At 34.1% G+C, this 24534-nt stretch overlaps 1 protein-coding gene across 1 annotated transcript in view; it reads right to left on the bottom strand.

The window, feature by feature from the left end:
- Positions 1 to 24534, bottom strand: part of dpy (fibrillin-like protein dumpy) — a 297194-nt gene that overhangs the window by 203947 nt on the left and 68713 nt on the right. The window contains exons 8-10 of the mRNA XM_089103158.1: positions 13119 to 13368; positions 9144 to 9263; positions 6557 to 6690 (exon numbers count right to left, since the gene is read on the bottom strand). Coding sequence (XP_088959284.1) covers positions 6557 to 6690; positions 9144 to 9263; positions 13119 to 13368 — 504 coding nt within the window. The remainder of the gene's footprint in view (positions 1 to 6556; positions 6691 to 9143; positions 9264 to 13118; positions 13369 to 24534) is intronic.

Here is a 24534-nt window from a genome sequence, read left to right as displayed (position 1 = left end):
TATAACCTGACAGTTTTTGCATTTCAGAGACATAGCAGTGCTAGAGACTACGCATCATTTTTTGAAAAAACAAAATTTCTAAAAAGTTTTTCTTAAAAAAGTACATGTCTCTGCTATGAAGGGAAGAAAGTTAAAAAGAAATCGTCCATTGGTATCATTACTAAGGAACTGACTCCCAAAAATGAACCAAAGCTCAGGGCACAAAAGCCATTGCCCTCAGCACAAACAAATTGATAGCGGGTTACTGGTGCCACCTGGGGCGTAGTGCTTTGAGATAGGGCTTACTGTTTTTTTTTTTTTTGCTTTGCAGAAGAGTCTTCCTTGGTATTGTCAAGGTGTCCACCAATACGCATGCAACTCCCTTTCACCCTTTAATTATAACCTTGAATTCCATGATGTCGAATTTACAAAATTTGGAAATAGAATTATGGACTCGCAAAAAGATCACTTTAGGAAGCTCGCAGAATAAGCAAACAGAAGACATGCGATAAATAATAAGTGATAATAAAAAAAAAAGTTTCAATTGTGTTTTTTTCGCTAAACATGGTAAAACTTTACGCCTTTCTGATCCCAAATTTGAAACATTTTATTCCTCGAACTCACGCAATATTATATGCAAGGCTCATCATTGCGTGACTAAGAAAGCCTTAGCACCCAATTCTTTTGGCAAAACAAACTTGATTAGCTTGCACATAATTATTATATCTAATAATTAAAGTAAAAATTGAAAATCCGCTGTAAGACCATAGTCTCATGAGTCAGACTACTTGGTGCCAGGAATATCCTTGGTGTCCTTCATCAGATGAGTTTCTTGTGTGTTGAGTAGATCGGTATGGATGTTGTTTTAATTAGCTGGGAGTGACAACCTCGCTCGCCCTTTCAAGCTTATTGCCTTTCTTGGCAGGCGAAAGGCGAATAGCGTTTGTTTTCTTTTTTAATAAATGTATATCTCATAGAGAATAGCAGAAGCACTGGGATAACCCTAAAAATTAGAAATTAAATGACAAATGAAACTCAGAGAGGAAAGAAAATAACAAAAACAAAATCAAAAAAGGTGAAAAAACGAGGATTTTGTCAGCCAGTGGCGAACTATGAAGAAATTTAATAAGCCAGATCATTCAAACTACACCAAGAATCTGTAAAGGAGGGGTATAAACAATAATACTTAAAAAAATACAGCAAAACAAACAATGAAGATGTGACTAAGATCAGATATATTCTCCAATAAAAACAAAAATCAAATTCAAGAACTCCAAAAACAAAATACAAATTCAAGGTACTGATCCCCCAAAAGGTTCCATTGCCTGTACAACACTTTGGATGTCAATAACTAACAACGTCGTTTTCAAAATCAACAACGTTATAATTTAGTCGCTGGGTTAGAACAATAACCAATCAGATACGAAATGGCGTCAGTTTTTCCTACGTCAGTCAATTTCCCTGGATTTTTAGGGCTAGCCATATACGTATTAATTTACACAGACTGCACATAGCATGTATGTACCACAGTATAAATATACATACGGACAGTAGAAAAAGTTTGTTCAAAAATGACAGACATAGCGCGCTGATTGGGAAGTTCCCAGTATGTTCAGTTTCTCCTGGGCATTCAGTCAGTTCGTGGTATATGTAATGTGCTAAACATTTGTCATTGCGCGTGCGCAAAGAGAGCTCTAAATTGATGTGTTTCAAAAATCTTTAATGGAGAGTATAGGACTTTCCGCTACTGTTCGTATATTTATTTATACTGTGGTTTGTACCATAGAACAGCAGAAGTACACAATAAAACCTTATTAATTGCAGCTTATATTAAGTTCAATTTTAAATGATAGTATTTAGGTTTGGCACAAGTTCTAGACGATTTAGTTGATATTGATGCCACTTTGGCTCAAATTGGCTTAAAAGTATATTTTATATAATCAGATATTGTAAATATTTAGTGGTTTCACTCTCATAAGGAAACTCAATAAAATTCTGGAAACTGCTCTAAAACGGTCTAAAAGGCTTGCTTATTTCATTCCTAAATGTAATTAGCTTCACCTTAACCCCCCCCTAGATTCATACTTTGTGAAATAAGAACATTTGTGAAATATTCTAGTTTAAAATAATATTTATGTTAATAATTAATATTATTCATAATAATTATTAATAATATTAAATATCTAGTATACATATTTTGTGAAATACAAATCTTAAGTTTTATGCCTAAGATTCACAGCTTTGTTACGTCATAGTTAGGAGCTACATTTAACTAGAATTCCAGAAAATCTAACTAGAATTCCTAACTTTGTTACGTCATAGTTAGGAGCTACATTTAACTAGAATTCTAGAAAATCTAACTAGAATTCCTAACTTTGTTACGTCATAGTTAGGAGCTACATTTAACTAGAATTCCAGAAAATCTAACTAGAATTCCTAACTTTGTTACGTCATAGTTAGGAGCTACATTTAACTAGAATTCCAGAAAATCTAACTAGAACATCCTAACTAGAATTCCAGAAAAATCGTTTAGCCTTGTCCCTTTTTTGTATAGGATTAATAATCGCTTCTTGGACAGTGCTTCCTTAAATATTTAATCGAACTCAATACAGCTAGCCCCCCCTCCCACCCCCCCAAAAAAAAATGGGGATTTAGTTCTTAGTGTCATAGTATCTACAACAGCGTTTGAAACCTAAAGCCGCATCTCAATCTTTTTTGTTGGAGGGGTGGGAGAGGGAGGCGAGAGAAGATATTTATTTGTTTTTGGTTTGGGTTATATTAGGGTCCGAGGAAATAAAAGATAATAAAAGAAAATATTAAATATATTTTTTCGTTTTTTGAAGTGTTTTTCTTTCTTTTTTTCGGGTTTTTGTCCGGCATGCAGTAATTCATTGGTTTGTGCTTTTTGTTTATTTATTTATTTTAAACCGTTTGTGATTTAATAAAAAATTTACAGAATAAATTTTAATGTTTTATTCGATTTTCTGTTGACACGGTGGGTGTTCAATTTGTAAAATCTTAAAATCATGTCGAGATTTAATAGTCTTTTTCAAAAACGTCCGGTAATTCCTTGTTGACATATAAATTATAAATTTAAGCGGCAAATTCAAAATGAAAGGGGAATTGATAACCTTTCTTTATAAATATAATCGTTTTTTAGTGTTCAAGAATGGTAATAATGGTAATACCAAGAATTCAGTTCAAGAATGGTAATACCCGTTTTCCAACACTTGGTATACATCTCGTAGCAAAAAGTGTGTCTGATAGTTACACAACGATTGACAGAGATCCTCCTCGCATGGCAATTTCCCCACAACATTTGGCACAATTCCACCAAGCCTGGCACGCTTTCATCGTAAACCAGCCTACACCGTAAACCAGCCTACACCGTAAACCAGCACAATTCCAGCTTAAACCAGGCTTGGCACGCGCCACCTAGTTTAGATGATTCCCGAAAGTCGGCGATCCCTCAAATGATAAGGAGCGTTAGAATCAATTAACTACTGAAATAGAAGCGGGCAGTAGATTAATTTAGTTTTAAATAGCCTTAAAGTATAATATTTGAAATTACCCCCCCCCCCAAAAAAAAAACGTGCTTAATATGCTATTCAAGTCGACATAAAAGGCGCAAATCAAACATTAAAGAGCAAAATATCGATACTATGTCGACTGTATGTCAAGTTCGTTCTGCTAGCTCGAACGCCTTGGCACATTCCACTTCTATTCGAACTATTCCACTTCTTCCACTATAGCGGCACAATTTTTACCTCCAACTCCTTTGACAAATTAGACCGTTTTTAACTCGATAATACTTGACAAATACTTTAGCAACTAATCCGAACTAGAAATAGTGTTGCTTGATCAAACAGTTCGTAGTAACGAACTGTAAGTAAGGAGCGACCCGGCTCAGTAGTAACCGAAACTATAAAAAACGGAATTTTGATACCAATAGATACATCAAAAGAATCAGATTTTTAGCAGATTTCAAACATATCAGTTTCATCAAGTTTAGTCTTACCCATCGAAAGTTACGAACCCGAGAAAAATTGCCTTATTTTGGAAAAAAAAGTGGGAAACATCCCCTAAAAGTCATAGAACTTTAATGAAAATCACACCATCGGATTCAGTGTATCAAAAACCCTACTATAGAAGTTTCAAGCTCCTATCTGCAAAAATGTGAAATTTTGTCTTTTTTGCTAGAAGAAAGATCACGGATGCGTTTTTTTTTCAGGGGTAATCGTATCGACCCTATGTTCCTAGAATATCGCAAGAGGGCTCATTCGAACGGAAATTTAAAGTTCTAGTGCCCTTTTTAAGTGACCCAAAAAATGAGGGGAACTAGGCCCCCTCCCACGCTCATTTTTTCCCAAAGTCACCCGACCAAAACTTTGAGATAGCCATTTTGTTCAGCATGGTCAAAAAATACAATATCTATGTCTTTATGGATGACTTAATCCCCCACAGTCCCCGGGGGAAAGGTCTGCAAGTTATGCCCAATGTTTACATACAGTGTTGGTTATTAGGAAGTATACAGAAGTTTTCAAGGGGGATATTTTCTGCTAGTAGGGGGGGGGATCATGGGTTACGTGGGAGGATCTTTTCATGGAGGAAGGTTTCATGTGGGAAGGGACATTGCTATGAAGGGGATACCGGATTTCCCAGCATTATTGAAAAAAAAACGATCAGAAATGAAATGAAAAATACAATTTTGTCAACTGAAAGTAAGGATCAACATCAAAACTTAAAACGAACAGAAATTATTACGTATACGAGTAGGTTCGTATTTCCTCACTCTTTACGCTAAAGTTTTTTTTGTACTTTCATCAGAACTATTTATTTTAATTAATGGCCTTTGTAATTAAGGGGTCATTTCTAAGGAATTGGAACAGAATTTGAACTTAAGCGTAAAGAGCGAGGTATTGACTAGGGGGCGAATCTCCTAATATACGTAATAAAAATATACGAATAGAGAAGTTCGTTACGTAAGTTAATTCACAAGTTACGTAGAAAGGCATTTAACCAAAAAAAGAAAAATTAACATGCAAATTTCGTTTTAATTATTCATGTATGGTGAGCCTTTCGACATGTACGGTCAAAGCTGCATTAATTCAAAAACGTTCAGAAATTAAATTAAAAAAACAAGTTTTTTTAACTGAAAGTAAGGAGCGACATTAAAACTTCAAACGAACAGAAATTATTGCGTATATTTAAGGGACTGTCCCCTCCTCAACGCCTCGCTTTTTACGCTAAAGTGTGACTCTGTCTCACAACTTCATTTTTTAAAACAATAAAAAAATTCAGCGTAAGTAGCGAGGCGTTGAACAGGGGACCGCGCCTTTCATATACGGAATGATTTCTGTTCGTTTTAAGTTTTAATGTCGCTCCTTACTTTCAGTTAAAAAAAACTTTTTTATTTATTTAATGCTCAATACAATATCGATATGCAGTCAATGGATAGATTCTCTTGAAAAGTATTGATATGTTTGATATACAAATACTGCGTACTGTCTGAAACTTGTTCCTGTACTTGTCTGAAATGCCATCTTGTCATTCTTACTGCTACCATTTGCAACCAAAGTGGTTGCATTTCCTATGCTCATTTCGGTGATTTTTTTTTTTTTTACACCAAAGCTAGTCTTCAAGTTTTATATAGATAAGCTTAAATAATTATTATTTAAAAGTTTAATTTTTGATGACTTAATTTTTGAAGACTTAATTTTTGAAGTTTAATTTTATTTTAATTAATTACCTAATTTTAATTGCCGATTAGTTAATTAACCTATTTCTAATTGTTTGCCTCAATTTTAATTGTCTAAGTGCCCAAACGGATCTTCAGTTTTATATAAAGAATTTTTGATTGATTAATAATTTCTAAAAGCTTAATCTTTGACGACTTAATTTTAATTAATTGTTATTTTTTAAGACATAGTTATTATTATTTAATTAGCAATGCCACTACAAGGGCAATTTCATCCATAAAATTAACTAAAAAAATTATTTAAAAAACAATAAAAAATTAAAAAGCAACATTAAAACTTAAAATGAAAAGAAATTATTGCGTATTATTACGTATATAGTTATTACTATTACGTATATAAATATTACGCCATATACGTATACGTATATACGCCATATACGTATATAAATATTGCGTAATAAATTATTACGTACATTACGAGGGGGTTACCTCCTCCTCTTTTTGTCAAAAATCAGGCAAATTTTCTCAGGCTCGTATCGGTTAATAGGTAAGACAAAATAATACTGAAACTTATATATTTGAAATCAGCATAATAAGTTGATTGTTCTGATATATCTATTGGTATGGAATTCCGTTTTTTAGAGTTTCGGTTACTATTGAGCCGGGTCACTCCTTACTTACAGTTCGTTGCCACGAACTGTTTAATATATAGTGGTTGCACTCTCATTCAGAGAACGATAGCGTCCGAGATCAATTATTGACCCTATAGAACCCTTAGATTTTTTTGGCAACTCTGACTACTTTGCTAGGTCATGATTTATAACTTTGCCATTTCTAGCCGCTTAACTGCCTAATTGTCATGCAAGAATGTTCACATACCTGTTCACATGCAACTTTCGGGTTGGGTAGCCCTTCAAAACCGACTGGGCATATACAGTTGTATCCAGGAGAATGATTCTCGCATATGGCATTTGAGCCACATGGTTTGGATAGACTTTCACATTCATTGAAATCTAAAATGAATATTATGACGTTAAAATTAAAACCATTCTAAAAAACACAATTTCAGTTTAGTATAATTTTAATGCCCCGATAAAAATTCTACCTCCCTTCATTCGAAAAGAATTTAACTCTGGGAAAATTATATTAAAAAAGCAACAAAAAAATATTGCTAAATTCAAACAACGGCAAAATTACAATAAAAGTGTAAATTTGCCAGAGAAAATTTGTCGCCGGGACGGCGTATCTTACTGAGGACTTGGATTCGACTCCCACTGATGGCAAGATATTTTATAGAGAACTTTTTTTGGTTCATAATCTAGTAATTATTGACAGATATTCATAAATAGAGACTCAATTACAAAGTTTTATTAAAAATTCTGAAGGCTGTCGAAGCATTTAAGTTGAGGTGTGGTCAATTGTAAATAAAAATCACATAAAATAGTTCACACAATTGGTATATACTCGTGACAGAAAAAGAATTTGACTCTGGGACAATTGGAGCCAAAAAAAAATGTATTAAAAAATTCAAACAAACACCGGCAAATTATACTTAAAAAGTAATTTGCTACAAAAAATTTGTCAGGGGACCGCCGTAGCTGCTGAGGACATGGGTTCAACTCCCACGGATAGCAAACTTCCAATTTATTTTTCATAATTCAGTAATCTTTAACAGAAATTCCAAAATAGAAACTCGATAGCAAATTTCTTACCAAATTCTGACGGTAGCCGCTGTATGAGATAAATCGATTACAAAATCAAACGAAAATCAATAGCAAAAATCAATTAAACAATCAAAACCAAAAAATGAAAAAAAGGAAAAAAAATCAATTGCAAAAAACAAATCATTTGCAAAAGTTAATTGCGAAATTAATCAAAATCAATTGCCAAAAATATTTGCCTTAAAATTATTCAAGAAATTGATATATAGGCTACTAGCGACGAAAAAAGAACCAAAAAATAACAAAAAAAAAATGTATTAGTAAATTCAAACGAGCAGTGCCGTATATTTTATTGCTAGCACAAATCCTATGTTATATATGTTTAAGAGAATTGTTTGATTTTATGTTTAATTTCAGATATGTTCAATTTTATGTTTAATAGAGGCTCAATCACGAATTTTAATTCAAAGTACTGAAGGCTATCTCTGAATTTAAATCGAGGCGTGGTCAATTGCAAAAGAACTTTACGTAAAACTACTCAAACAGTTGACACATACTCGTGACGGAAAAATAATTTAACTCTGGGACAAATACAAAACAAAAGCTATAAAAAAGAGTTTTAATAAATTCAAACAAGTTGCACCCCTAAGCAATTGCACATCTAGATATAGAAAAATACTTTCTTTTATATATTTTGATTTTGAAAATGTCCCCCTAGATTTTGATTTTTTATATTCACAATGGCCAAAAAAATATTTTCCTGTCCCTACACTTCGTAAATTAATGACCCTCCTAAAGCCTAAAGTAAACTTTCTCAAAGTGCCCATCCACCAACCATTCAAATCTACCACTTCTGAGCACTGCAAACTTATAATTATTTTTTACAATATTATATCTACAATATTATTTGTCACATGGGTCCTAGGCATAAACATGTTTAATAAGTATAATAATATATGTCAAATATATCGTCGCTGTCACACCTAGAGTTCGTATTTGACATTTTCAAACTTGAGATATAATGCTGAAAAACCGGTTGCTAAGCTGCTGCCAAAGGGAGGATTCCCAGGGAGGACACCCAAAAGGGAGGGAGGGCACACCCACTTTGAAAACAGCTTAGCAAACGAATTTCATTAAAACTGAATATTTCTATTTCTAGCTCAAAGCAGGAGAAGTTAAATCGTTTTTCTAAGATTTCTGGGATTGTAGGAGTCGGCTTTAGTCAGTGGCGGATCCAGAGGGGGTCGAGGGGGCACGCCCCCCCCTAGCGTAGTCTAAAGTAGTATAATTTACTTAATTAAACTCAAGTTTGCGTTAATTAAACTTGCTCCTAACGCAAATTTATCGGATCAACCTATTTTGCCCCCCCCCCCAATTTTTTTTCGGATCAACCTATTTTGCACCCCTCCTCCCTAAAAAATTATCCTGGATCCACCCCTGGCTTTAGTTACCCTTTAAGGTGTCGAATCTCCTTAGACCAGAAGCCACACCCATTTGTAGTTAAAGTATTTTGCCTAACTATTAGAATAGAGGAGTGTAGAGTAGGATAGTATTTTATGTAGCTATTGACTGTCATTTTAATTTTTATATCTATTTGAGGATAACGCAAATTTGGCAATTTACACTTATGGTTAGTTGTTTTAACATAAACAGAGTAAGATTCCAGTACAGAGTAAGATTAAAAAAGCTCTAGGAGTTCAGTAAGAAACAGTAGATGGCGTTTTTTTCTGCAAAGACCAATGTGCACTACCCCATAGGATTTGACAGTAAGGAGATATTGAATCTAATAGAATAATAAAACTTACCAGTACAGCCCCTGAATGGATCACCAGCATAACCCTCTGGACATGCGCAGGAGAAACTTCCTTCCGTGTTAGTGCATGTTGCGTTAGTTCCGCAAACACTTTGTAAACATTCGTTAACATCTACAAAATAATATAATTATTTGAAGAGATGAAGAAAAACAACAAGCAATTGCTTATAAAAACTTAAAAGATTATAGCAAGTACAGTGTTACTTAAACTACCCCAAGAACAAACAATCCCCGGCCGCATTGTGAACTGCTACAAAACGAAATTAACAGCCATTTTTAATGAAATCAAAATTTTATAATATACAAAAAGTTAAATTTTTCTTAATTTAACGACTATATATCGAGCATCAAAATGAAAGATCCAAATGTAACTCTTTAGGATGGTAAAAGTTCCGATGATTTTATATATTTTTTTCATTTTACGTTTTTTTTAAGTTTATCTTTTTTTTGAATGTAGTAATGTCTGCACTGATTAAAACAAAAATTTAATACAGAATCATACTTATAAGCAAAAAAAAACTTAGACATGCGGTATTTCACGTTTAGAACGTACGGCCTGAGCGTCAGCACTTCAACCGGGGGTCCTAAATAAAGAAGACAAAAGAAGAATAAAATCCTAGAATTAGCATATAGTAAGCTACAGAAGTCAAAATCCATGCAAAAGAAAGAAAATAAAATGAATAGATACAACGAAGTCCAACCAGACTCTTAGAGGTTTAAAATCATAAACATAAAACTTCATAACATCAAATATAAAAAACCATAAACGTCAGCACTTCTAACAGGGGGTCATGAATGAAGAAGACAAAGGAATAAAAACAAGAATTGGCGTATAGTAAGCTAGAGAAGTCAAAAATCCATGCAAAAAAAAGACGTTAAAATGAATAGATACAACGAAAGAGGTAGAAAAACTAAGTCCAATGAGACGCTTAGAGGTTGAAAAGCATAGACATATAGTGATACAAAAAGGTAATGCATAGTTTATTCCAGAGTGCCTACGAATTTAATTGGGTACCCCCTGACTGATCGTATATCAAGCAGTAAGCTATACGAAAAATGTGGGTCAATTCTGCTTTCTAGGGCTATAATAAGAGAAAGGATGAGATGGCTAGAAGAAGTTCTGCTGATGAAGGATGACAAATTGCCAAAGAGTGTCCTTATCGGCCAACTGTCTAGGGCTAAGCGAAAACCAGGTCATCCCCGAATGGGGTGGGAGGATTTCGTAAGAAAAGATTTTCTGTATAAATTAAGAAATTTAATTCCCATTCAGTACTACATTTTTTTTATTCAGTTACCCTTTCACCGTTACATGGAAAGGGTCGTCAAATTTTAGTTTTGTTTTGTCTTAAGGTTTGAAATTTTTTATAGTATCCTTGGATTTTTATTAGTAATTTTTATGTTAAATCGTGCACTGATGACGGTCAAGCGAAGGTCTTGACTGAAATATTTTCATTTTACTCCACAATTTTTACTGGCTTGTATAATCCTAGTTTTTCTCTTTTTTAATATTTTTTCGGTTTGAAACAAGAACTTCTTAGGAGGGAGTAAAGAGGGAGGCTTTATTAGGATTAGGATAGAGGAGGAGTTTCATACAGCAAATTTATGTATCAAGCATTATTAAAAATCAAATTATAGCAAAAGAAACTAATTTTACAAATATTTGCATGTCTTTGATTAGTTGTTTTCGACTTGCCCCAGGCCCTTCTCCCGATCATTAAGTTGAAAACTCGGGAAATAACTATAATAAATAAATTGGCTAGACACACCCCATACTTGGCGAGGTTCCTTTTCGGTTCTGTGTATATAAAACTTTTAATTGGTAATTTGATTAATTGGAGAGAAATTTAATAGGCAAAACGTTTTTATTGTATTTTGAAAAACAAAAGCTAGCATCGTCAAATCATCAAAGGAAGCTGAAACAGGTGACTTGCTTTGAAGTACCAAGACCAGTGAAAATGAAACCTGATCTTTTTCAATTGGTTACGTGAAAACTGACCAGCCATATAGGTCCTAAAAAACATGGGAAAATCTGGACTTCAATTTTAATAAGAAGAACTCCAAAAGCAGTTACGGAGTTTTCGCTTCTAGCGGGTCTCAAATTTTTTTAAAAGGTAATGTTAGTGAAAAACTATCAAAACTAAGATAAAAACATATGAAATAACACAGCTTAAGAGGATGGGCCTTTCCTTTCTTGTCTTTTGATTATCAGCAGACTGTTAATATTTGAATATTCACGAACGAAAAGTGTTGTTAAACTTACCTATGTTTTGCCTACTTTTTGCAAAATTCAACATGGCAACACTGACAAAATGGCAACACTATGACTATGTTTTGATAAAAAGTATATTTTGAACAACCAAAAGAATTGTTTTTACAATTATTGCCCCCACCCCTCGTTTTTTTACCTCTTTTTCCCAAAACTTTTTGTTCAAATTCCTAAAAGACTGTAACATATATCGGGGACAGCCGTTTTTCAAGAGAACAAATTTATTAGTGACAAAAAAAGAACAAAACAAATAAAATGGTTGGCCATTAAGCTCCAAAGATCTGAGCTAAAAAAAATTCATTTCTCCACAAACATCATTTCTCCATAAAACAAACAAAAAACAAAAGAAAAACATATAAGAAGTTAACATGAACAAACACATGCACAGTGGCGCCAATTCACGAAAACTACGGAAACAGCGTTTTCATAGAAAATACAAAAAATGACAAAGTTCCAAACCTAGGGGAGACCCAAGACACCCTTCCCTCTTCTATTGAAGAAAAAAAAACAATGAAAAAAGTCAAAATGTAACTTTACTTAAAACCATGTGAAAAGGAAAAAAAGACCTTATCTAGAGAGCAATTAACGAACATAAATGACATTTGAAATTTTTACACTGTTCCGGTGCCTACTGGGTGGAAAAGAAGGTGTCAAACCCTATGACCTCCTTAAAGTCATGCTATTATTTTTTTCGCAGCAGTTAAACAATGGCTGCAAAAAGAATCCCTATCAAATTCTTAATTTTATATATCTAGCACTGAAATAACTGAAATTTTGATAAAAAAACGAAAAAATCGTAAAATGATTAAGAAACCAAAAACACAAGGAATGCTTTCAGCCAGTTGAAACCGAAGCAAAATGTTTTTGTTCAATATATAAAATTGTTGGCATTATATAAAAAAAACGATATTTTGTGCATTATGTAAAAATAGGATAAAAGCAAAGGAGAAAACATTTTACATATATTACATAAAGCATATATAGTTTTATATTATCTTATATAATTTTACATTATTGCCGAATATTGTCCTTTTTGACCAACCGTCTAGGGCTAAACGAAAAGCAGGTCGTCCGCGGTTGGGGTGGGGAGATGTCATAAAGAAAGATTTAAAGGAAATGGGAACTTCCTGAGAGGGTGTAAAGAGGGAGGCTTGGATTAGATTGGAATAGAGAAGGAGCGTGCGTATCCGTGTTGGCCTCAGAAAACTTGGCGCTGCGGTGAGTTGTTAGTAGTAGTAGTATATATATATACTACTACTAGTATATATATATATAGTATACATATATATATATATATATATATATATATATATATATATATATATATATATATATATATATATATATATATATATATATATATATATATATATATATATATATATATATATATATATATATATATATATATATATATATATATATATATGTATATAGGATATATATATATATATGTATATAGGATATATAAACGTTTTCATTTTTACTTTTAGTCTATTTTTACCTACTTCACAAAAAATCCTCGATTTTATTCTTTATTTGAATATATTGAAACATTTCATTTGATACACTAAGTCATCATACCGAAGTGAAAAACTTTAAATAATTCTGACCACTAATCTCAAGTAAAAACTAAAACAAGACAGGTACCAACTTTTGACCTACCCTTTGTAAGGGGGGTCGGATAAATGAGACTCTTACCAACACACAAACTGTTAGGATTTCCTTCCATGCCCTTGGGGCATTTGCATTCAAAAGACCCAGGTTTGTTATGACACATAGCTCCTTTTCCGCAGGGACTTTCAGCACATTCATCAATGTCAATGCATTCTTTAAAGCCATCTCCAGTAAATCCCTTAGGGCATGTACATGTATATGAACCGGATTCGTTTTCACATGTAGCAAAATCGCCACAAGCGTCGGGATTCGAACATTCGTCGATATCAGCACACTAAAATAAATAAAAATATAGATTGAAGAAATTGCACTTATAGTAGAGTTGAGCCGCCCCACATTTATGGACAACAAGCAAGAGAGAGAGGATCTTCCTGAAGTGGCACCTTTCAGTGCCACTTCAGGCACTGCCCCACATTTATGGACAACAAGCGAGAGAGAGAGGATCTTCCTGAAGTGGCACCTTTCAGTATCACTTCAGGCACCGCCCCACATTTATGGACAACAAGCGAGAGAGAGAGGATCTTCCTGAAGAGGCACCTTTCAGTGCCACTTCAGGCACCACCCCACATTTATGGACAACAAGCAAGAGAGAGAGGATTTTCCTGAAGTAGCACCTTTCAGTTGTCCAAGAATGGATATATTGTCCTATTTAAATGTTGAAAAGCAAATTAAATTAAAACCTCCATACTCTCCTTGTTAGAATCAGAATAATTTTATTTCTCCAAGCTTTCTTAATCAAGAATAGACCCTAACGAATGGCACTTGTACTTACAATATAAATCAATAGTAAAAAAATGGACTAGAAATTACTAAAACTAAATTACTATTACAAAAAGTAAATAAACTAAAACAATTACTAGTAAAATAAATTTGAGAAACATCTTGTTCGTAAGATGACAGTTTAAAAGGAAGCAGTTTGAAGGTTAGGTGAAGGGGAAGGTTAGGTCAAGGTGAAGAACTCTTTTGAGATACATGTCTAAGAGTAAGGGTAACTTATAAGAGTGGAAATTGGCGCTTGTATGGGTTAAAAAAAAACATCAACGCCATCTAGTGTTTGGTGACATTTCGCATTTTTTGAAGCGTTTTAACGCTCCAAAACGTAACGAAGTAATTATTTTTTTCCATCAGGAGCTGAGATCAGACACTTATTATTACACTGGTTTCGCCAGCTACACAAATTTAATTAATTATACTTATTATTTCACTGTACAATACCAAGTGTCACCAAATGCTAGATCGCTTTGATGTTTGCTTTTTGTCGACACTAGCGCCAGTTCTTACTCTTGTAAGTTACCCATATTCTCTGATATCTCTTTTAGAGTTAAGAAGAGACTAAAGTTTAAGTTTGGCTCAGGTCGAGGGTTAAAGCACAGGCGCGTCAATTGGGAGGTCGGCAATTTCCCCCTAGAGTATTTTGCTCACTCCCTAAATTTCAAAAACCCCTTTTTGTGGTATAAGTCCGTTATCATGTATGCTTAGTTAGATATCAGTGTCTAACAACATTGCTCGTAGCAATCACGATTGTTTTTAAAAGAGGAAGCAAATTGTGATTCAGCAAAAACGGTTATCCCTCCATGTCAATTTAAACACGCATGTAGAATGGACTTAACAGTTTACTTTTTCCAAACAATAGGCTCTTTCCACGATTTTTCCTATAATTAGGGCTTTAGATTTATTCCTCAAAGCGTCATTCACTAAGCACAACACTTCCTTTCGGGCTCACGAGGCAAATTGAAAATGTTTCCACAAAATTTAGTTTGCGTCCTGAAACCGTTCCTACTAGTTTCACATACCCAGATCGTCTGGACTGGAGCTTAACTTCATCTTATTGTCGACCGCTTTCTCTTAATGTTCCCTTATTTTCTCGGAAATTAGAGCTGACAACAATCCCTGACTATTACCAAACGACTGAGCACTAAAAAAATTGCTGGAGGAGCTGAAAGGTAAAAATCTTCATGATTGCCACACGTCTCTGAAATCCAATATGTATTTCTCGAAAAAAATTTCCCAATGCCGAAAGTCTTGACACCGTTTCAAAATTTTTGCCGAAAGTATAAAATATTTTACTGAATATCGAAGGTTTTACCGAAACTACGAAAAGTTTTGCCAAATGCTGAAAGTTCAAGAGTTCAGTTCCGGAATAGAGCATTGATCCACCCCTGGCTGTGGTACAGATTTTCGAGCTGCCGATGACTAATATGAAAAGCCAACGTCAAAAACCATGAGTACCTCCCTCAGGGTATATGCACTCATGTTCTTCTTCTTTGTTCATTTTCTTCTTCTTGCAACAGGACCAGGCGTTTTCCACCTTACCTGACACTTGAAATTCAGATGTTACTTGAGAATTTGTTTAACCGTAAGCTCCCACATATGCACTTATATGTTTTCATGTGGCAAATACGTCAGAAGCGTAGGGATTCAATTATTCGTCAATATTACCCTAATATTCTAATATTAGCCTAATAGTCGAAAAGAAAGATTTAAGAGAATTGGGAACTTCCTGGGAGGGTGTAAAGAGGGAGGCTTTGAATAGATTGGAATTGAGGACCCTGCGTAGCTGTATTGGCCTCAGGTGGCTTGGTGCTGTGATGAATCGTTAGTAGTAATAGCAGTATTAGCCTAATCAAAATGCTAAAAGATGACCCTCTACGATACATTGCACTTACTGATGGAAAAAAGTGAAAGACTGCAAGGCGGTAGAAAAAAATATCGAAAAGCTGAGAAGTAAATATAGTCTTAATTACTAAGTATCTTCTCGCTCACGTTTGTCCTACGATCAGGTATACACGTAGGAGAGGGGTTTTAGTCCTGCTCCTACCCTGGAACTGTTGAGATTGTTACTATATTATCAGAATAATTCACAAGTTTTAGAGGAGTTTTTGATGAACTTTGCCCCTTCTGCAGAAGCCGTTCCTGCGTATATCAAATTAATTTCACATTTTCTACTTCTTCATTAAGGTTACTGTATATTTCAACTGGTGGGAATGTAAATGGTATAAGCATTATACTTGTGTCATAATGATTAACTATTTATTGCTAATAAATTTTATTATTTAAATGAAGTTTTCATTAAATTGTAAGTTTTATAATTAAAACTTGAATTTTAGTAATAATTGAATAACAAAATTGTAGTGACAATTAAATTTCTGGGATGTCTAAAAATAGGATCATTTTCAACACATCAGATGTAAACGCATCAACTGAGACGACGTAAAAATAAATAAGAGAAAAAATTAAAATAACCAAAAAACAAAAGTAAAAAATTACAGATAAAATAAATGATCCGTAATTTGACTTACAAACAACACTGGGATATACAGTTTTTTGCTTCGAGAAGTTTTGGTGCTTCCAATGTTGTTTTGTTTACGCAGGATTTGAATCTACAATCAGATTTATTTCATCACCAGTTGGTTTCGATTAATCTTTTTCTTTTTTTTGTAAAATCTTGATATCTTCGAGTGAATTTTTGTGCCTTTGCTTGAAAAAGTTTTCTAGTGTAGCTTCATAAGATAAATCCATAATTACAATCAGGTTTTCCCTAGGAAACTCCCGTTTTCGTACAAATCTTTCTTTAAATTTGTTTTTCTACGTTTAAGTTTAAAACATAAAATTATGTGTATTGGAAAAAACTGATGACATTTTTAAATTCAATTTACAAATTGCTCTAGGATAATTATTCAGAAAACCAATTTTTTAACCCAAAATATACAAATCTGGCACAGGAAAACATCAAAAAACATTACGCAAATACTCTGATCGATCGTTTTTTCAAATGCAAGTAAAAATTTCTAATTAATAATCAATTTATTTAGTTTAAGTTAATAATAGTTAATAATAAAAATAGTTAGTAGTCATCGTAAAAATGTCAAAAATGTCGATATCGTAAAAATCATAAAAATGTCATTCAACATACGCGCATATAAAAAGAAGGCCAGAATGCAACATATAATATTGAGAGCTGACATTTATAAACCCATAAAATTTATAGAGCAATCAATTGTTTGTACCATTTTGCTACTTAGTACGGGTCTAATAAATTTTTGAAAAATAAAATAAAAATTAAATAATATGTCCTCCAACTAGCATATAAGGTTACATTGAATTAATATGTTTATTTTATCGAGGTCAAAGCCAAAAAATTTGAAGGATTAGCATTTGCCCTAAGACGTGATAGTTAAGTGGGAGGGGGGCAAAATGGCTGAAACTAAGGAAAGTTGAGCTTACGGATCCTCCAGATTGCTAGACTGCGCAATAAAAATGCGGATTTAACTATTTTTTAATGCAAAGTAGAAAAAACACTCAAAACAAAAAGCCCTCAAAAAACGCATAAAAATTTTGTTTTTATCCATTTTCATCCCACAAGAATCTGGGGAGGTGTGACGCCCTCTAGAGGGGAGAGAAAAGGCAAAATATATTTAAAAAATACGTCAAAATAAAAAAAAATAGAAATGCTCCATTTAAATATTGCCAGAAACAAAACTTGGAAATGCTTGCCATTTCCCCTGGAAAAAATTTCCTGTCGAAAAGTCCTAAAAAGGAGTGTCTGATTATTAAGTGTAGTCTATACATGCTAAGACACCGAAAGGTGAAAGCGAGGGGTCAACCGTTTTCTGCCATCAGGGGCGGATCCAGGTTTTTTAGAGAGGGGGCAAAAAATAGGTTGATCCGATAAAAAAAATTTAGAGGGGGGGGGGCAAAATAGGTTGATCCGATAAACTTGCGTTGGGAGCTAGTTTAATTAACGCAAACTTGAGTTAATCAAGTAAATTACACTACTTCAGACTGCGCTAGGAGGGGGGCCTCGCCCCCTGGATCCGCCACTGTGTGCCATCTGGTGTAAATATCGGAGGGCCAAGTAGGCCACACAGTTTCGCCCCGCGTTGCATTGTTCACGCAAAGCTTCTAAACTGTTCTGAAGGCGGTTGCACTGTTTTACATGACTTCTGAGGTCGGCAACTTCTCGTGTGAAGGTTTTTACTGCACACGGGGGGAGGAGGGGGCTGGGTTATATTTTTTTTCATTTTCCAGAAAATTAGTGTTTAAGCTAAATTTTGTAATTACTAATCTAAAAAGTAATAAAAATCCATGTCTTCGTTATATACATGATGTAATAAAACATGGGAAGGGTATATAATATTAAAAAAAAACTAGGAGAGAAGGAATTCAAGTTAGTATTTTTCTAAATTTAACAGCATTTCAGTGCAAAGCAGATAAAAGAGTGTCCCTATGCTGTTGCGGTTCAGGCCTCTCTTGCAACCAAGCCAAAATCTTTCTTAGCGCCCCCCCCCCGCCACCTCCAAAAATTTTTTTAGGCCAGATTAAAAAAAAAAATTATTTAGTCGCAGAAGTTGAACACAAAATACCACAAAAACTTTAAATTGACTAAATTCGGTGTACTTACTTTTATATTAAAGGAATTGTGATGGAGATATGGGAAAAAATTTAAATTTCGGATCAAAATTGCTCATACTGGCAACTACGTCCTCTACTTAAGTTTAATAAAGATAGAATTTTAAAAATTACAAAATGATTGAAGCCGTTAGATTACTTATTTGAAATTTTGCGCCCCTACAATTTCTGCGCCCAGGGCAAGTGCCCTCTATACCCATCCCCTAAAACCACCTCTGTCCCTATGGTGAATATGCCCACATATGCACAATAAATATTGAAGTCAAATATTGAAGTGACAAAAGGTTCTTGCACAAGAAGGAGAGGCTTCTGCCTTTGTTTTCTTCTTTTTTAAAGGAAATACAAAAACTGGCTTCACCTTTGGTTGTTAATGATAAAAGTAAAAGACAACGCTACATGAGTTAAAAAGTAAAACCATAGTCTGTGAAAGTTTAACAAAAGTAGAAAAAAGCGTCACTGTCCACGGATACAATGAAAATGCAAATTTCCACATGATTTAATTAAAAGACAAAAAGCGCGACGTTACAATAGCTAACGGAATAACAACATAACGGAACGAAGACATATTCGTTTGCCAAAATTATGAAAAGAGAGAAAAAATCCGCAACCCCAAATACAGTCCTCCGGGAAAACAAAAGGCAAAATGAATCAAGACCAAAAGTGAGTAAGATAAAGATGTTCGCTTTTGATTTTTCTTTTTGGTGTTTACTTGTCTTTTACTTTCAAATCATACATTGTTTTCTTTTATTTTTATCTTTTTATTTTCCACAGTATCAGAATTTCCGTTGAATCGTCTCTCTTTTATGTGAAATGCCCTGAATAATAATGTTCGTTTTGTTTGTATTTTGTTAAGAAGTGTGTGTGTGAGTGTCCCCGGTTAAAATTTGTTTTTATCTTACATTTTATGTTTTTCTATTTCTATGTCCTTACTTTTCTTATTCCATTTTGTATTTATAGAGGGTTTAAATAAATGAATATTATTATTGAGCATTCAACACGACAACCAAAATATACAACCATTATAACATCCAAACCAAATGGTATAGGTAACTTATTAGAGTGGAAACTGGTGCTAATGTTGTCAAAAAAAAAGTTAACGCCATCTAGCGTTTGGCTACACTTTTCATTAAAATTTTCATTTGGTATTTTTTCAAGTTTTGTAATCGTTTTTTCTGTCAGGAACTGAGATCAGACACTTATTACTAAATTAATGTTACCAAGTACTAAAATGGAAACGGCAAATTAGTAGAAAACATAAAGATATTACAGGGAAAAGAACCTCTCTCTTTGGGGAGGGAGGGAGGAGAGATAGCTGGAGCTCATATGCTTTAATTAAAATCAACTCACAAATTCAAATTTGTCAAACTTGTATGTTACTATAAGAAATCACGGAGACATAAAATAATAAGACTATGGGACTTGTGGGGGTTGTAGGCATACTCACAATGGCACCTCCTTTGCAGTGCCTACTAATAAATTTGAAAACGACATTTATAGACCGCAGTTTCACGTATTAAATCAGATTACGTTTTAAATTACGTTTTAATGCAAAGTTGTTTTTTAGTTTCATCCTTTTTTTAAAGTTAACATCTAACGGTGAAGGAACACCTGCTAATTAATAAGATAAGAACAAATAAAATAAATTAAAGTAAAATAAGATGTAGCAAAGGTTTAGGTTCTTCCGGTGTAAGAACCTTCACTCATACTTGACTCTATTCACATGTACATACTTTTTTATCTGCTTTGCACCAAAAAGCAGTTAAATTTTGAAAATAGATCTCACAGAGACTTATCTTTCCCCAGCGACGAATATTTTACCCTCCACCCTCCCTCTTCCCCTTTATATTATTTAAATTATATGTCAAAAACAAAAAACATTTTTTAGATTCGAAACTGCAGAGTCTAAATTAAACATCAACATTCTGCCAACAAACCTTATTGCGAAGGCCCCAGATCTTCTCTCCCCTCTGTTTAAAAAGCCTCCACTCCCCTCAATAATCTTTATATTTGTTTTACACTGAAAAGGAATTGAATTTACAAAAGAAATATCGCAGATACCTCACACTTTTCCTTCCCTAGACTCAGATACTTTTTACGCCATTTATTTGTGAAACACAAAGAGTTTTTTTTTAATATTCTTGGCTGGAGCTAGTAAAAACGAACTCCACGGAATCAGGCAGCGGAGTTACTCAAATATGACATCATGATATATCATAATATATGACATCATGACATCATAAATGGCTTTTTACGCCATTTATTTGTGAAACGCAAGGAGTTTTTCTTTTTAATATTCTTGGCTGGAGCTAGTAAAAAACGAAGTAGAGGGAATCAAGCAACGCAGTTACTCAAATATGACATCATAACCAATATGCCATTGTCTTGTATATGATGATGCAGTTGTTATCCAAAGCCACGTAGATATTGCAATTTCCTTACAAATGAGCTCAAAAACATCTATCTAGGATGTGTCAGCAACCCACTAGTGGCCACTTAAAAAAAAAAACAGTAGAAGAAAAGAAAGAGACACATTCTTGCTTCCCATGTGAAAAAGTGTTGTTTCTTGTTAGCCAAGATCGGGGGCTGTAGTTCTCTTAAATAGAGTTTACGGTTATGGTAATTTCAATTGTGCAGCTTTAATGTTTATCCAGAACCATTTAGTGGAGTTTTAGGTTATTTTCTGAAACTCCCCTAAATTTGTTTTCGCAAATAACTTTTATCATTAAGATTAATTGAAATAATAGTTACCATTCCCGAACCAGCTCCAAACGGCAATTTTTTTTCCCATGAGAGTTTTTTGTTTTGTTTTTTCAAAAAGAGTTTGAATTTTCGCTCTTAAAGGTCTCGGACCTCCTCCTCTTCTTTGTTCATCCCTAGGTTGTCCCTAAAGAGGCAACCATGATATTAGAACCCCTTCCCCTGTATAAATACGAACAACAAAAAGTTAATGAAGAACTTTCTTAAGACAGTGATTATTATAAAACCAAAGTGAATATTTCAGCTATATGACTAATACCTGTCTTCATCAAAATATAATGCAAATGTCAAAAAGCCTAAGTAAGTGTGGTATCCGTCGTTACTTACCCCCAGTTATAAAACCCCTTTACCCCCCAGTCTTAGACAAACTGTGCCAATAAAATATTAGTCATGCCATTAATATCATGGAAAAGTGGATGAATATTTCAATTCCTCTGAGATGTAATAGGTCCCATATCTAAAAGCTCAAAAGGTTTCAATGACATAGGCTTAGTTTGACTGACAAATACACTGACAATTCAGATCACAAATCAAGCTTGCGTTTTAGACTTGATTTTTGTTTCTTTTCTTTAATTAAGTTATTTAAAAATTGAATATGCGTAAATGGACTTCCTTCTTTACCCACTTTCTCAGCATAGATCTGGTAAAGAGCGATGGGCCTCCCATGCATTTTTGTGCCTCATATAAATCGAGCTATCATACGGAGTTGGGAGGGAGAACATCCAGTCGCAAATTCGGATATACACGGTGAAAAGCTAGAGCAATACATGCATAATCAATATATTTTACTTGAAAAAATCCCTTTACTGTAATAATAGATTTGTTTCTTTTTCCGTTTTTTCCATCTTTTACATAGAAAAGATCTCAATAATTACTGTCCAAATGATCATTTGATGCTTAAATTTTTTACGTTTGGGAACTCAAATTTCCGTGCATCTTTCAAATGACACTATTTTCAGGTGATACTCCCATATTGTCCCTTAAAGATTATATATTAATTTTTTAATAATTCTGAAAATCACATTAAAGAATTTAAAGAAGTCCTGGCATGCCAAAAGGTGCACAAATGTCCAGGTCTTTGGAGAGTGGGGTTAGGAGGGGGAGTATTTTCTGTGGGGAGACGAGTCAAAACAAGAGAAAGCTGCATTTGAGAGCTACTACTTTTCAATTTATACACTTAGAGGTCCTTCACAAAAATCGGAGGAGGAATCCCTTTGACGATAGACGCAGAAGAGATTGCATAATTTTTGTTGATAAATATCAGCTTTTTTCTTTCAAGATTAATAAACCGACCTTAAATATATGGCAATTTCGTCCTTTCTATATGTATGAGTGAAGGAAACGTTTTTGTTTGACGAGTACCATATAAATTTATGAGCTTCTTAGCTAATTATAAAAGTGAAAGTTTCGAAAATGTGGCAGGCACTTGTTTGAATTAAATGCTTATTAGTCTAAAACAGGAAGCTGTTCGCCTGTTCTCATCTGTCTCATCTATTTGAGCTCAGAGAAAGCATCATGTCTACCATATTGGGAGAAAGGGGAGAAAGGATGGGGATGGAGATGACGCAGTAAACACGTATCAACCTCAGACTACCCGAGGGAGAAAATACGCAGAAAAGACCAATTAAAAAAAAAGTTATCATCTGGAATCGTATTCGGAAGGATGGTATACCATCAAAGCCATCAATTGATTTCCGCAAGCGACAGTGGCGGATCCAGGGGGCGAGGGGGCGCGCACCCCCCTAGCGTAGTCTAAAGTGGTGTAATTTACTTAATCAACTCAAGTTTGCGTTAATTAAACGTGCTCCTAACGCAAGTTTATTGGATCAACCTATTGTGCGCCCCACCCCCGAAATTTTTTTTATCGCATCAATCTATTCTGCCCTCCCCCTAAAAAATCCTGGGCCTGCCCCTGGCAAGCGAAATGATGAAGATTGGGGGACTACACGACAAACCCGTAGAAAAACAAATCTCTGTAAGACTACAGCTCCTTCGGGAGGAACAGATATCATGGTTGCCCCTAGTAAAGAACGAACTCTATAGACCCCCCAAAAATACTGTCCCATCAATACCATCTGTTGATTTTTTTCAAGAGAAATGATGAAGAAAGGGATAGGGAGATTAGATGACAAACCGAGCAACACACATCTTAGTAAGACTAAAGCTCCACTGGAAGGGCATAAGAAATAACTTTGCACCGTAATGGACATCCATATGAAATTAAACCTCAAAGAATGTTCTCCCAACAAAGCCATCTGTCGATTCCTTCAAGCTATAGTTAATATCAGACTCTTGATGTAGGCTACCTAGCGCTATGAAGCATGATATAAAAATGGGGGGACGAATTCCTTTTAAAACTATCATAAGATTACCCATACCAAATGCTAAGAAAATCTTGGTGAAATTGGCCAAAATATGGATACTTAAGCCGATACATACAGTTTTTATAATGCAAAATTGGATACTTGTCTGTTAAGCTGAACATCCTCAGGAAATGAGGTTAGGTTAATCCTAATGAAATATACCAAAATATGGTGAAAATATAATACATTAGAAACAAAATTATGGAAACTAAGACAAAGAATCATGGAAAGCAGGCCGCACAGAACGTATTATATTAATACGTCATATGCTCTTCATGCATATGAAGAAATGGCTCGGGTCCCAGCGGTTTGATGACGACGAAGAGCTCAAAGATGTGGTCACAGGCTGGCTCAAGGCACAAGCGGGTGATTTTTATGCAGAAGCAATTTCAAAGCTTGTGAAGAGATATGATAAGTGCCTCAATCGTTATGGAGACTATGTCGAAAAATAGTGCAAAGATGTAGTTGTAAGATGTATATATTAAAATATTTTTACTTAACTTGGTGTATTTTTTTCAATCAACCGGAGGTTAGTTTCTGAATTGCCCTCGTATTAATATAATACGTTCTGTGCGGCCTGCTTTCCATGATTCTTTGTCTTAGTTTCCATAATTTTGTTTCTAATGTATTATATTTTCACCATATTTTGGTATATTTCATTAAGATTAACCTAACTTCATTTCCTGAGGATGTTCAGCTTAACAGACAAGTTAACTCGTACTTAACCTAACCCATCCTAACCAAACTTAATCTAACGTCTAATTACCTCTAAATATTAATTATTTAATTGAAATATACCTACATTGTAGTTTTCTCACTCAAAATAAGCGATTCAAACCAGTTCAAATATCATATTCAAACCGGTTCAAATATCCGATTCAAACCGGTTCAAATATCCGATTCAAACCGGT

The sequence above is a fragment of the Artemia sp. Qi Xiang Cuo genome, chromosome 17 (genome assembly GCF_049724085.1).
Source record: "Artemia sp. Qi Xiang Cuo chromosome 17, ASM4972408v1, whole genome shotgun sequence".
NCBI lineage: Eukaryota > Metazoa > Arthropoda > Branchiopoda > Anostraca > Artemiidae > Artemia > Artemia sp. Qi Xiang Cuo.
This window is presented reverse-complemented; position numbering and strand designations above follow the sequence as displayed.